Genomic DNA, 13,890 nt, shown 5'->3' with positions numbered 1-13,890 from the left:
ATCACAAAGTGTAATAGAATTTATTAAGCACAGAAATAAACCAACAAAAACTAATTTATTATTGAGTTGTTGGACGAATTGTAAGTTATTAATTTTATTTTCGCCAAAAAAGTAAAATTTGTACTTTTAGATGAAGTAAAATCTTTTACGCAAGATCTATCAAGATATAACATATTTTCAAAAACAATAACACATAACTATTCTACCTTGGATGAATTCAGAGAAGTAGAAATGTTTATAATGGACTTTGACTGTTATAATTTCACACAAATCGAGTGGAATCACGAGTTACTGCAATTTCCACGCCGTTGGTTTATTTTCATCAACAACATTTTAACTTTCACCAAAAATTTACCCATATGGATCAATTCCAGGGTGTACCTGCTTCAAAAACAACCACCTCACATTTTAACTTCCCCGTATATAGTTTTAAACACAACTTATTACCAATACAACAAAATCTCTGAATGGATGAAAGACAGTTACATGTTACCAATGGCAGACATCTTGGATTACGAGCACAGGTCGAATCAACATGGACTCACCATCAACTCCACTGGTGTCGTAGTATACCCACGAACAACTGATCATCTGCTTGATTGGAGATATTTGGACGAAGATGCAATCACAAAACACAACTATCTTCTATTGCATCATTTAATGGACATCCTCAATACCAGATTGAATATCTCCTGGGCTCCCAGCTGGGGAACAAAACCACCCAATAGCACGTACACCTACATGATGGGCGATCTTGAAAAAAGCATATCTGATATTGCTGGGACAATTGGATTTATGACCAATGATCGATTCGTGTTTGCTGATTATGTTGCCAATCCAATACCGACACTGGGGAAGTTTATCTTGAAGGCACCTCCGCTGTCAGCTGTCAATAACATCCTAACTATGCCTTTTGATTTTAATGTGTGGGTATCTTTCGCTGTATTAACAGTTCTCATTGTTGGATTGATGCTGGTCACAGTAAAATGGGAATGGCATTGTTTTAAATTTAATCAGAAATCAGCAGAACACTTACGGCCTCAACCATTGGAGATTATACAGTTTCAGATTGGTGTTGTATGTCAACAGGGGATTGAAAAGGAACCGTTTAGTTTATCAGGAAAAATAATTACATTCAGCGCACTTTTATCATCGTTATTCTTTTACACGTCGTATTCTTCTTGTATTGTTGCTCTTTTACAATCTAGTAGTACCAGTATAACAACGTTGGACGATCTATTGAACACCAATATTAAATTGGGTGTTCATAATTTACCGTATGCAAAGTTTTTCTTCTCTGTAAGAATTCAACGTTTTAATAATATTTTAAACATTTTATTTACTTTTATTAATATTTTAGAGACAACGTGGTGAAGTAAAGGAAGCTATTTATAAACAAAAGTTACTCCTCCAAATAAACCAGAGAATTTATTTTCGACTGAAATCGGCGTGGAGAGAATGCGTACAGAGTTTTTCGCTTTTCATGCCGAGATCGACACGATTTATAAACAAATATCCAAAACATTCCTAGAGCATGAGAAGTGCGGAATTGTCGAGATTAAATACCTAAGCGAATCGGAACCGTATCTTGCAATTAGGAAGAAACTACCCTACAAAGAGATTATAACAATGGCGTACAGCAAATTTAAAGAGTACGGATTATCAATGCGGATGTACAAATTGACGTACGCAGAAAAACCGAAATGTAGAGGATCAGGTGGTAGTTTCAGAAGCGTTGGAATCAACGACGCTTATTTTGCAGTGATGATATACGCCATAGGTGTAAGCACAGCCATTTTGATTTACGTCATGGAACGTATGATCAAATTGTCCAAGATTAATAAACAGCCCTAAATATTTTTATTCTACTTACACCTATAAAGCGCCACTTTTCCAGGGTTTTGGATCACAAAAAATGATACTTAGGAACGACCTAGGTCGTGACTAAAGTATTTTAGTCACGGGGTGGAGCTCGTGTCGGCGCTGCGCGACAAGACCTGGAACGCGGCACGGCATTTATAACCTTAAATTTCCTAGTAGTGTGCAAGAAAATTTTAAAGATTTAAAATGCAAAAGTTTAAATATCTCATGACTAAACATTGTTAATCACTGGATTGATTAATCACATGATACTTAATATACTATTATTTAATTATACCACAACAAAAATTAAAAGTACACAATTAACGTCGATTTTTAGCCACTACGTGTATAATATTTTCTATGATTAACAACAAAATGGAGACGCAAAGTCCAATTGCAAAACACAAGAACATGAAATATGAATCATGTAATCCAGCACTCTGGAAACTTCCGATTGCACGATTGCACTTTGGTTTCCTTATGTAGATTTTCCTCTCTAAACGTTTTTCTATTCCATTTTTTTAAACTTACGATATCTGGAATATGCAATATGTATCTAGAAATATGTTAAATATATAAAAGTTTTAAATAAACTTACGCAATTGCAACAATTTCTTTGTAATATAATTTCTTCCTGATAAACATGTGAGGTTCCACTTCACTGAAGAATTTTATCTCAACCAATCCACATTTTTCGTGTTCAGTATACGTCTTTGAAATTTGTTTGTAAATTGTATCACGTTCACCGTGAAATGCAAAGAACTCCGTTCTCATTAACTCCACACCAACTTCAACTGGTAAATAATTCTCGGGTTGGTTTGGTGGCGCTATCTTCTGATTGAAGAGTGTTTCCTTGATTTTTCCATGTTGTTGCTTAAATTATTTTATATTAGTTATGATTTTATTAATTTTATATGAGAAATATTAACCTGAAAGAAAAATTTCATATAAGGTGCTTTATGAGCTCCTAATTTAATATTTGAATACAATAAATCTTCAATACTCGTAACTGTATTGCTGGTACTTTGTAGTAAACCAACAATACACGCAGAATATGCTGTGTAGATGAAGAAAAACGATAAAGACACACAAATTGTTATAATTTTCCCAGATAAACTTCTTGGTATATTCATATCTTGTTGGCAGAATGCCGCGACTTCATATTCGACCACATCGAGGACATTTTCTCGTAAAACAGTTTTTTCATTATAATTTTCATTGCTTTTGATAAACTTCCATTCCAGTTTGATGACAACCCAAGTTATAACAAAGACAATTAGGACTAACACACCTAGGCATGTCCAAACGTACCAATCGAATGGTTTGGTGAGAATATTAGACACCACAGCAAGTGGAGGTGCTTTCAAGATAAACACTACAAGTGTAGGTGTGGGGCAAGCAATGTAATCACCAACGCGTAACCTATCTGTAGTCACTAAGGTTGCTGTACCAGCCAGATCAGAAACACCAGTTTGCAAGTCACCACACATAAAATTATAGTTACTGCTGTTGGGTTCCTTGGTACCCCAGCCAGGCGACCATTTTATATTCAGTGTGGAGTTCATAAAATCCATGAGGTAATGTAACAGAGGATAGTTGTGTTTCGTCAAGGAGTCTTCCAGCAAATAACGGCCATCTTCAAGATGGTCTAAGGTTCGTGGATAGACCAGAACAATTGTTGTATTGAGAGTAAGACCTTTCATATTGGTTCTATTTCTATAGTCGGAGATATCATTCAATGGGTGAGTGTAGTGATCATTGGACCATGTTCCAATTGAATTTAATTCATAAGTAGATTGATTAGGAATTAAATAAGAAGATATTAATATGTGTGGGGGTTGTTTTTGAAGAAGGTAGAGTCTTGTATTGAGTCTAATGTCTAAAAGAGGGAATGCAGTTATATTGTTGATGAAAATAAACCAACGATGTGGGAATTGCAGCAGGTCTTCATTCTTAAATACAAATATTTATTTTAACATTTTGTCAGTAATAAATTTAATATGTTACCTGTTGTAATATATCTGTATAATTGTAACAGTCGTAATCCATAACAAAAAGTTCCATTTGTTGAAATTTTTGACTCCATTTTTGACCGTTTAATGTAATAACTCCTGATGAAATATCCACATCAGATAAATTGGTTATAAAATTATTTATCTGGTCTATAGCATAAAGAATTGTTTTAAAAAGTTTCAGTAAAATGATTAGGACTCACTTCTTTGCCAACATTTTAATAATAAATTAACTTTTGTTGGTATATTATTATGTTTGACAAACTCAATCACACTATTTATTAAATTTCTTTACTTAGTAATTTAATACATTTTATGTTTAACATTAATATGCTTGTTATTAATAATAACTTGTAAATTGACATGATTAAGGTTAAAGACACAGTGTAGCTATCTTAACTGTTTTATTGACCAATGTACAAATCACAGTCTTTTATAGTTTATGTTTTATGATATTGATTGACAAGTGGGTAATAATTTAGAGTATGTCAATCAGGATTCTTTATGTTTCTTTATTCAACGAGTATTTGGTATCAAAATAAATGGGGCAGATTTATACCGTAATTTTACTGTCAAGGATGTTTTTGAATTATCTTATAAAATAGTTAAATATCATATTTCTATTCAATATCTTAAACTGTCTATCAATCGTAAAACAAAATTACCGAGCGTCATATAAAAAATAATATATTAGCGTTTAATCAATCGAATGTTTAACAACGTTTAGCGACGTGATGCGTGCGCATTTTTTTCTACTTCCACTTTATTTCCACGTTGTGGTTTTTGTATTTGAACTTTTGTATTTTAAACTTTTGTATTTCGCACGTATACTATGGGAAATGTGGGGTTATATATTTCATTTCATATAGTTTTGTGCTGCATCGAAGGCAAATGCGCAGGCGCAAGCTCCACCTCATTACTAAAGCCCGTGAATAAAGTACTTTAGTCAGTACCTTGGCCGTCTGTGTTTAAAGAACCAGTTTTTGTGTCTCAAAATCGTGGAAAAACTGGCTCATTAAAGGTGGAAGTAGAAAAAATATATTTGAGGCAAAAAGAGAAAAACAATCCGAAGAAAATGATTCTTAATATTAAAAGTCTTAATTTTATCCCGAAAGTATTAATGGTAATGATGCAGTACCATTTCAAAGATATGTTCCATACTTAAGAACAATAATGAGCAACATAATCCAGTGGCGTAGCATATGAAAACAAAATATGCATCGTGAATGCTAACACTGCGAAAATTTCCGATCGCACGATTACATTTTGGTTTTTGTGTGTAGATTTTGTTCTCCAAACGTTTTGAAAGCCCAAATTCTTTAAATTTGCAAAATCTACAAAAGTCAATACATAAATAAATACCTTTACATTAATATGAGAACTTACCCAATTGTAATAATTTCTTTATAAGGCGATCTTTTTTTAATAAACATATACGGTTCAATTTCACTCAGAAATTTAATCTCTACCAAACCACACTTTTCATGTTCGGTATACGTCTTTGAAATTTGTTTATAAATCGTATCACGCTCTGCGTGGAAAGCATAAAATTCAGTTCTCATCAATTCCACGCCTTCGGCAACCGGTATAAAATTTTCTGGCTGATTTGGTGGTGCTATCTTTTTATTGTAAAGTTTTTCTTTGACTAAACCACGTTGTAACTGAAACAATTTAGTGTCAAATAGGATTTATGATTACTTTAATCTAATAAAACTAATACCAGGAAGAAAAACTTCATGTAAGGCGTGCTTTCAGCTCCTAATTTAATATTTGAATGTAATAAATCTTCTATACTCGTCACTGCATTACTGGTGCTTTGTAGTAAACCAACAATACACGCAGAATAAGACGTGTAAATGAAGAAAAACGATAATGACACGCAGATAGTTATAACTTTTCCTGATAAACTTCTTGGTTCAGACATATTTTGTTGACATAATGCACCTACTTCAAATTGGACCACATCTAAGACATTTCCTCTTAAAATATTCTTTTTACAATAAATGTATTTCTATCCATAAACTTCCATTCGAATTTTATGATGAGCAAGGTGACGAAAAATACTACGATTGACAGCAATCCCAAACATAACCAAACGTGCTTTTCGAATGGTTTTGTTAAAATATTATCCACTACTGACAGCGGAGGTTCCTTCAAGATGAAAACAACTAACGTAGGTGTTGGACATGCAACGTAATCAACAAAATTCAAACGATCTTCTGTGATAAAACCAGTGGTACCACCTAGTTCCGAGGTGCCGGTTTGCAGGTCACCCCACACATTGTTATATTTACTACTGTTGGCTTGTTTGGTGCCCCAGCCAGAGGCCCATTTTATATTCAGTGTGGTGTTCATAATATCCATGAGGTAATGAAGCAAAGGATAGTTATGTTTTGTCAAGGAGTCTTCAAGCAAATAACGGCCATCTTCAAGATGGTCTAAGGTTCGAGGATAGATCAAAACCATTGTTGTATTTATAGTAAGACCTTTCATATTGGTTCTATTCTTATAGTCGGAGATATCTTTCAAAGAATGAGTGTAGTGATCTTTGGACCAAGTTCCTATTGAATTTGATTCATAAGTGGATTGATTAGAAATTAAATAAGAAGATATTAAAATGTGTGGGGGTTGTTTTTGAAGAAGGTAGAGTCTAGTATTGAGTTTAATGTCTAGAAGAGGGAATGTGGATATATTGTTGATGAGAATAAACCAACGATGTGGGAATTGCAGTAGGTCTTCATTCTTAAATACAAATATTAATTTAAACATTTTATATGTCATAAATTTAAGATATTACCTGTTGCAATATGTTTGTATTATTGAAACAATCATAATCCATAACATAGAGTTCCATTTCTTTACTTTCTTGTCTCCATATTGAATTTTTATATGAAATAACTCCCGAGAGTAAATTTACTGATGATAAACTTTTTCGAAAGTTGTTTATTTCATCTTCAAAGGAAATTAATTAATTTTTAAAATGATTTTTACTTGTTTTTTGAAATGATACTTACTCTTTTGCCAACATTCAAGTAATAAATTGACTTTAAATGGATAATTTCGATATGTAACAAACTTAACCACACTTTGAATCAAGGATTCACGATTAATTAATTGCACATAATGAAAATCTTGTAATAAAGTGCCTAGTACAAGGAAAACTTTTACTAACAACATTATATAAGTCCAAAATATATATTTTTTCTATTTTGACCGTTTCTTTTCGAGTTATATTCAAGACTGGTGTAGAATATATATTTGGCCGGGAGATACTTGATGGACAATTATATTTGTATTTGCGTATTGATTAACTAGTTTGAATTAATTGATTAACAAATAAAGAAATACGGTTTTATCTATTTGATTACCTACATACATATTTACAATCAATTCATTACCTAATCCTCGGAGGGCTGTAATATAAGTTTGCTTAACATTTTGTTGGTTTTATATTAATACAAACTACAAAATTTAATCATGCGGTTAAAAACACTATATCTACCATAGATTTTCAATTAAATAATGAAATAAAGATTGGTTAAGTCACACTTCAAAGGTTGTCATTTGCAACTTTTGCTGTTGGGTTAATCCATAATCCTTAAATCCACAATATCTGAAGTAAAAAGGTAAAATTAAATCATTTCTTTTTAAATATTTTTATTTTCTTTAATTTACGCAATAGTTATTATTTTCTTGTTTGGAAGCCACATAAGGTTGCATTTCACTCTAGAACTTAATTTCAACCATCACTGATTTTTCGTGCTCACTATAAGTCTTCGACAATTGTTTGTATATAGTATCCTGTTTGAATTACAAACAAACCACGCAATTATCGTTACCGCTAGTAATTTGATAAGCAATCAAAAAACAATTGTTTTTATTATTCAGTACTAATTTTATTGTTTTGACCCTCAATCAAATGACATGCAGAATACATATTTTTACATTTTACGATGTTATTTTGTCGTATTGTTCTTTGGCTGCGTCCTTAACTTTATTGTACGCTCCTTTGGTGCTTTCCGCAGCTTTATCAAACGCGTTCTCCAAAGTTTCCTTCACCTGAGATGCTATTTCACTTACACTATCAGCCTTTAACAAAATATTCACGTTAATTTATTATCATAAAAGTGAATTTGTGAAAAAAATCTCTAGTTTATCACAAACATAGAAAAGAAAAAAAAGATTTAACTTACTCTTGCCATATCTAGTATAACCAAACACATGAAAATAACACACAAAGTCAAACAGATTTTATTCATTTTGATAGCGCTGTTGTTTTTCGTAAAGTATAAAACAGAATGTGCGCATTTTGCCCACTTCGACGTATATATACCTCGATTGTGTCGTAACCTTCGTTGTTTGTTCACCAATTGTCAGAAATTGAGTGTACATGAGTGTTGATTTCGTCCCGGGTATAATTTATAATCTACTCACCGTGCACAATGTAATACATAGTGTACAATGTACCTAAGTACAATCAAAAAATATCGCGTTTATTGTCCTCAGACTTATTTCATCAATGCGGCTAGCAATTTTCCAGTTTACAATGCTTCAAAATCAACAAACACTCCAAACCATAATGTACATATCACGCGAATTTAATTATATTCGTTTAACAGCACATAATTGTGTTTGAATTTGTAATTTGCGCTGTGAATATGTCAACAAATAAAGCGTAATAACGGTTTTTCTCATATTTGGAATTCTAAACTATCATCTATTGTAATATTAAAATTATTTCATTTGAAATATATTTCAATTGTTGAATAATTATTTATTTATTTTTACAGTTCATATATTGCACCTAATTACAATAAATATTACAGTTGAATTAATGCTTTCCTTTATTATTATTAATATTGTTCATAAATAGTTGATAGTTATTGAATATTAATTTATTTAAGAATTTGAATTATCATTCTGTACATCAATCACTTCCACACCACCTCCATCCCCTTCGTTTTCACTTAAACCACCACCTGCACCCTCTGCGCATGATTTAATTCCATTCTTATTATTCTGACTCATATAATCAACAGCCAACTCCAACCCGATCAACTCTTTAAGCTCGCGCTTCTTTCTCTCCTCTTCATCCCCCATCCCACCCCTTTCCATTGTCCCCGAATCATACAAATCTTTATAAACCCGCTCGATATTGTTCATCACGTAATTAATACCTGTTTTGTTGTGTGTACTCTCCAGTCCCAATGATTTCACATCGAATTTCATTGGTTTGTGTTCCACATCTTCGGCTTTACTTAGATTTATCGGATGAGCGTGGTTTTTAATCGGGACACTGAACGCTGAGGCATGTTTAGATGATTTAAAAACATTTGGCTTTCCATTTGTAAGGAAACCATCTTTAACTGATGAATTACTATTAAGTACATCTGAATCTTCTTGAGCTTTTTCCAGTGATTTTTTCCGGTCGTAAATGTGTCCGGACACACGTAGATCAATGAAGAAATGCAGGGGATCAATACCATAAGGTGGCGTGTTGTACAGAGGCGGGTACCATATTGGGGGTGGTGGTGGGAGGATTAAACTCGACGAGGTTTCTGTGTTTGATTGCGGTTGAGTGGCGTGCGTACTGTTTGTATGTGTAGTGCTAGTTGGGGGTAGCATTTGACCTCCGGAGGGTTGAAACATCCCCGCGTACAATTTCTCTTTATTATCAGTAGATAATGCTAGTTTATGTTGTTCATCATAGTAATTTAAATTTGTGTCTGTGTTGGGTTTCCAGGTGTCTTCAATCGGGAGTTTTTGTAGTTTTGGATGGTTCAAAGTTGGTGAGTCTGAGGTTTTTGTTTGAGTCCAACTGCGTTTTCTGGATCGTCGTGCCAATGGGACTGAAGAGCGATCCGCTTTGGCTTGCACAAAAGATCGCAACATTTCACTGAAGAAATACGTATTGGGGACCATTGACATATTGTAGAGATAAGGTGGGGTTGCCGCCAACAGTCTGGAGACTAAATCTGTGTTGCGATACTCCAGCGGAGAAATGCGAGGTTTTGTGGGAGGTGGTATCTCTTCATTTGTAGACGCCATTCTAATATCTAAAATAATAAATAATTATTTTTAATTTTATAAAATTTTCTTGTAAGATTTATTTCTTAAGAAATAATCACAATAGTCCGTGTTCCTAATTCTTGGTAGTAGGTATGTTCCAGAGATGATAAATCAAGAGCAATTTCATCCCCACGCTGAAGGGTCGGTATTCGGAAGAGTATTGTATAATAATCATGAGTTATTAGTCCGGCTCGTCAAATCCACCGCTGTGGGCACAACGCTCACCCCCTCGCCAAGCCCACCAAGCAGTTTCAACCCTTTCCGCGGTCGAGCAAGACATTGGAAGTTGGAAGACATTGCAAACATCTAAAGATGATTTAATTAGTCTTAGACGCCGTCAGGCGAGCGGAAATAGAATAAATCCATTTCGAGATTGCGTGAGAAATCCGGAGATTCCAGAAACGTGCGCGAAATTACAATTTGATTTAATTAATGAAACGAAAATATTTAGATTTCGGAATTTGTGGCAAAAAACTTGTTGGAAAGTTTTTAATTCGTAGATTTGCTCAGTTTTTTTTTGCTTCTTTGAATCATTTCGTACAATTTAAGCAAATTGTTGCATTTATATCTTGAGAAGTGTTGGAGGAGTTTCTTTTCATTTTCCGTTTTTTACTCGTTTGCTCCTCAAATTCTCGTTCTCTCGTTCGGTGTGCCTGCGAATATTTCTCGGCGTGAATTCGCGCGGCGTAATTTACATAAAGCGATGAAGTGCTTTGAGTCGAGCGCTTGGCAACGGCTGGTTTTATATCATTTTAGCATTCCTTTTAATACGTATAACAATGAGCTGCCGCCGCCGCCGAGTTGCAGAGATACTCATCCTGCTCATCCTGCTAGTCCTCGTCTGCATTAAAAGTTTACATAGCACTTATTCCGTCAAATTGGAACGCGAGGCGCGACATCGCGTCAATATAGGAATTATGAAGGAAAGAATACGCGCCGCAGGCGGTTGCGGTGGCGGCAGTGACGGCGGCTGTGTGACGATTGTGGTGTGGAAGAGGGAGAAAAACCGCATGCAAATCGCGTGATTCTTGCGAGGCGCGTTAACTGACTACAACTAAGTGAAAGCCACTTGAAGTGTATCTGATTCAAATCGGATTTTCACAACGAAACGAGACGAAACCAGAACACCTAAACCCCTCTGGAATTAAAATGCAGATAGAAAGCAAGCGAGGAATTGTTTTAGACGTGAGGAGATCAAGATTTTCTCGTTCACTTTGGAGTGGTTTACACTAAAGTGTTTTTTCTGGTACTTCTATCAATAAGTTATCAGTTTTAACCGATGGGGAGAGATATAAACATTTTCTTTGTTTGATAAATTAATAAATGTTTTAAATTACCGAATACAGATGGTGAATAAAGTCCTTTAGTCACGGCCTTGGTCGATCATGATTAAAGTACCACTTTTTGTGTCTAAAAACCGTGAAAAAACTGACGCTTTAAAGGTGGAAGTAGAAAAATTCATTAAAAAATGATTGTGTTAAAAATCAGGGACTTTTTTCTTTCAATTTTCACAAATTTTTAAGCTTTTCATCACCATTCTTTCATATTTGCAAAAAAAATGATCTTCAATGTATCTTTTGCATTCCTATTATTTCCTCCCACTTTATATAATGATAAGAACTATGAAACTTGCAGTTTCAGCGTCTGAGAGCAAAACTTTTTTTACGTTCCCAGATAATAATTTACAACTTTCGCGGTTTTGTTTCTGCATTCCACTTTTCATCTCCCCATCACTTAGCAAAATTAAAACAATGTATCTACATCGCTTTAAATCTTCATTTTTAATTTCGCGAGCACTTTTCGAACAACAAGTTTCTAAATAATCATAATATTCTGGATTCTAGATTGAATGCTGTCCGCTGTCACACTTTCGAGAAACAATGCCGCAATGCAACAATCACCACAATGCACCTTGAGCATAATGCACCGGAAAACTGAACAGTGTTGAACACGCCGAGACATGATATTTAGAACAAGCAAGTACCAAGGTGTTGCAACAATGATGACACGTGCATCACTGCGCGCCAACACCAAAACACACTAAAACTGGTGTTTGCTGATGTGGTCAAGGATTGAATTTCGTTGAATCATTTCGAGTTTCCACCCGAGCGATTTCCAGCGATTGATGTGCGCCGCGAATTATTTGACAATGCGTTGGAAACTTTTCATCGCGCTGATGATCATTTTGAATTATATTTCAGCGAGCGTGCTGGTACAAAATTTTAGTGATATGCAAAACTCTGCGGCAATTGTGCGGTCATTCTAGTAGTGGTTTGATATGCAATATTTGTTAACTACAACAATGGCGTTGATTGTGATGCTAATTTATAGTAATCGATAGATTTGCTCATCGTTATTTGCAATTATTATACAAATATACAGGTTGCTCTCGGAATATTTAAAGTTATGTTAACTATACAATGTATGGTTATGTATTAAAATAGGTTATGTTACGTTAACATGCTCAAACCTGCTAAAAACAGCGATATTGTTGTAAATATCAAAAACTTTTCTTTTTGTAAGTAAAACTTTACATATCCAAATTAAACAACTATAATTTTGAGTACTTGTCTTTAAAAGATGAATTTTACATAACCAAACTTTTAAAATTTACAAAGAAAAACTTTTGTTCCCAATTCTTGTAAAATGCAACACATTGAAACAAAATAATTTGTGTACGTGAGTTTTATTGGAATATATAACATATTGTATCGCACGCATGATCATTATTATCATTTTGCATTGTTTACATTGTGTATTTTGTATAAAAGAGTATTAAATATCCAATTACTGTAGTATTATTCAAATTGTATGCGTGAAAAGCTTTATATGCCTGGTAGAATAAAACAAAACCGAATACCAAATATAAAATATTAATCCAAGAATAAAATCCGTGCGTTTGGTGAAAATTATATTAAAACACAAAAAATACGTTTTTAATATTCGTTGAAATCAAAATTTTATCGCCCACCTCTTTATTGTGAATGTTTGTAATGTAACACATGTAATTTCACATCACATGTGCAAGTTATGTGTGATGTAATATTACCCCTAATAAAAAAAACAATTTCAATACAATAATTGGTGTGTGCGGAGACACATTGCGAGGGGTGTTCCGCTCACCCCTGGTGATTGTATTAACACGAATGTCTGTCTACTTCCGCTTTTTGTTTGGCGTTTGGCGTTTTGTTGTGAGCGATCAGAAATTCTCGAAAAAAATGTGTGAGACGTTGAAAAACTACAAAGTTAAACTAAATTTAAGTTGACTTAAATGAACTACACTCAGTTCTAATGGTAGATTTGTAAATATAAATACCCTCGGAGTGAATATAAATAGTTGTACGCACAAAACTAATTTGGGATTTATTTTTAGACTAGTTTTTATGTTTTCTTCGTAAAACTGACTTAAGTATACAAAACATTGTTTTAAATCATGATTTAAGTAAATAAAAAATGCACATACCTTAAAATTTAATATAGAACTTTTATTTCTTGAATTTAGTATAAGGGTGAGTCATAAACTCACAAACCGCACTTGTTCCTTCTTGAATTGTCTTCTTTGCTCTTCGTGATGTGCGGCGCCACGTGCTCGCGCGCTCACTGCCGCGCTCGGAATAAGTCGCCGCGTCGGAGGGATATATCGGAGGGATGTCGCGACAGCCGGCGGGGGATGATGATGCTAAATGCGATAATAATCGCTGAGGTGGGGCGCTATTTACAGTGCGGCGGCGGAGGCGTGGGCGGCGCCGTCACACCGCATTGTCTCCACAGGTGAGAACCGCGCGCTCGCAGGTCCAGGTGTCTTTTATTGTGCACCACCACCACCACCACCACCACCATCACCACTAGAATCAAAAAGCACCCCGCAGCACTCTGTTTGCGCTAAATTCAATTATCGCACGTGCATAAATTAATTCAGCGGTGCAAATCAACGAAACTATGCGGA

At 34.4% G+C, this 13,890-nt stretch overlaps 3 protein-coding genes and 1 long non-coding RNA gene across 5 annotated transcripts; 1 reads left to right on the top strand and 3 right to left on the bottom strand.

Annotated features, from left to right (window-relative positions):
* Positions 1 to 39: 39 nt before the first annotated feature.
* Positions 40 to 1,573, top strand: LOC135790483 (uncharacterized). Its single transcript, XM_065300700.1, has 3 exons — positions 40 to 80; positions 131 to 1,299; positions 1,361 to 1,573. Exons 2-3 carry the CDS (start codon positions 232 to 234, stop codon positions 1,529 to 1,531), a joined length of 1,239 nt encoding a protein of 412 aa, XP_065156772.1. The 5' UTR covers positions 40 to 80; positions 131 to 231; the 3' UTR covers positions 1,532 to 1,573.
* Positions 1,574 to 2,205: 632 nt separating this feature from the next.
* Positions 2,206 to 4,250, bottom strand: LOC135790564 (uncharacterized). Its single transcript, XM_065300798.1, has 5 exons — positions 4,079 to 4,250; positions 3,871 to 4,025; positions 2,793 to 3,815; positions 2,462 to 2,736; positions 2,206 to 2,399 (listed from the first exon to the last, which is right to left on the bottom strand). Exons 2-5 carry the CDS (start codon positions 3,925 to 3,927, stop codon positions 2,372 to 2,374), a joined length of 1,383 nt encoding a protein of 460 aa, XP_065156870.1. The 5' UTR covers positions 3,928 to 4,025; positions 4,079 to 4,250; the 3' UTR covers positions 2,206 to 2,371.
* A 2,216-nt stretch (positions 4,251 to 6,466) lies between these two features.
* LOC135791429 (uncharacterized) lies at positions 6,467 to 6,996 on the bottom strand. The gene is made up of 3 exons (XR_010548043.1): positions 6,890 to 6,996; positions 6,673 to 6,827; positions 6,467 to 6,617 (listed from the first exon to the last, which is right to left on the bottom strand). It is a non-coding gene; the product is annotated as an uncharacterized lncRNA (long non-coding RNA).
* Positions 6,997 to 7,746: 750 nt separating this feature from the next.
* Positions 7,747 to 13,550, bottom strand: LOC135791116 (uncharacterized). Of its 2 annotated transcripts, none has more exons than XM_065301430.1 (3): positions 13,408 to 13,550; positions 8,069 to 9,931; positions 7,747 to 7,964 (listed from the first exon to the last, which is right to left on the bottom strand). In XM_065301430.1, exon 2 carries the CDS (start codon positions 9,921 to 9,923, stop codon positions 8,775 to 8,777), a length of 1,149 nt encoding a protein of 382 aa, XP_065157502.1. In that variant the 5' UTR covers positions 9,924 to 9,931; positions 13,408 to 13,550; the 3' UTR covers positions 7,747 to 7,964; positions 8,069 to 8,774. The 2 variants fall into 2 exon arrangements, with proteins under 2 accessions (XP_065157502.1, XP_065157503.1); XM_065301431.1 differs by lacking the exon at positions 13,408 to 13,550 and adding an exon at positions 10,004 to 12,476.
* Between the last annotated feature and the right edge of the window lie 340 nt (positions 13,551 to 13,890).

This window comes from Atheta coriaria, unplaced genomic scaffold, assembly GCF_025399875.1.
Source record: "Atheta coriaria isolate IRGN ID8LTWV9N9 unplaced genomic scaffold, Caltech_Dcor_3.1 hic_scaffold_4_pilon, whole genome shotgun sequence".
Classification (NCBI taxonomy): domain Eukaryota; kingdom Metazoa; phylum Arthropoda; class Insecta; order Coleoptera; family Staphylinidae; genus Dalotia; species Dalotia coriaria.
Note: the sequence above shows the minus strand (reverse complement) of the source record. Positions and strands in the feature narration are given on the sequence as shown.

Coding starts and splice junctions, on each gene's coding strand:
- LOC135790564 (XM_065300798.1), bottom strand. CDS start 3,927: ATGGAACTTTTTGTTATGGATTACGACTGTTACAATTATACAGATATA. Junction 2,737..2,792: donor ATATGAAATTTTTCTTTCAG/GTTAATATTTCT, acceptor AAATAATTTAAG/CAACAACATGGAAAAATCAA. Junction 2,400..2,461: donor AAAGAAATTGTTGCAATTGC/GTAAGTTTATTT, acceptor TGCATATTCCAG/ATATCGTAAGTTTAAAAAAA.
- LOC135790483 (XM_065300700.1), top strand. CDS start 232: ATGTTTATAATGGACTTTGACTGTTATAATTTCACACAAATCGAGTGG. Junction 1,300..1,360: donor ATGCAAAGTTTTTCTTCTCT/GTAAGAATTCAA, acceptor TTAATATTTTAG/AGACAACGTGGTGAAGTAAA.
- LOC135791116 (XM_065301430.1), bottom strand. CDS start 9,923: ATGGCGTCTACAAATGAAGAGATACCACCTCCCACAAAACCTCGCATT.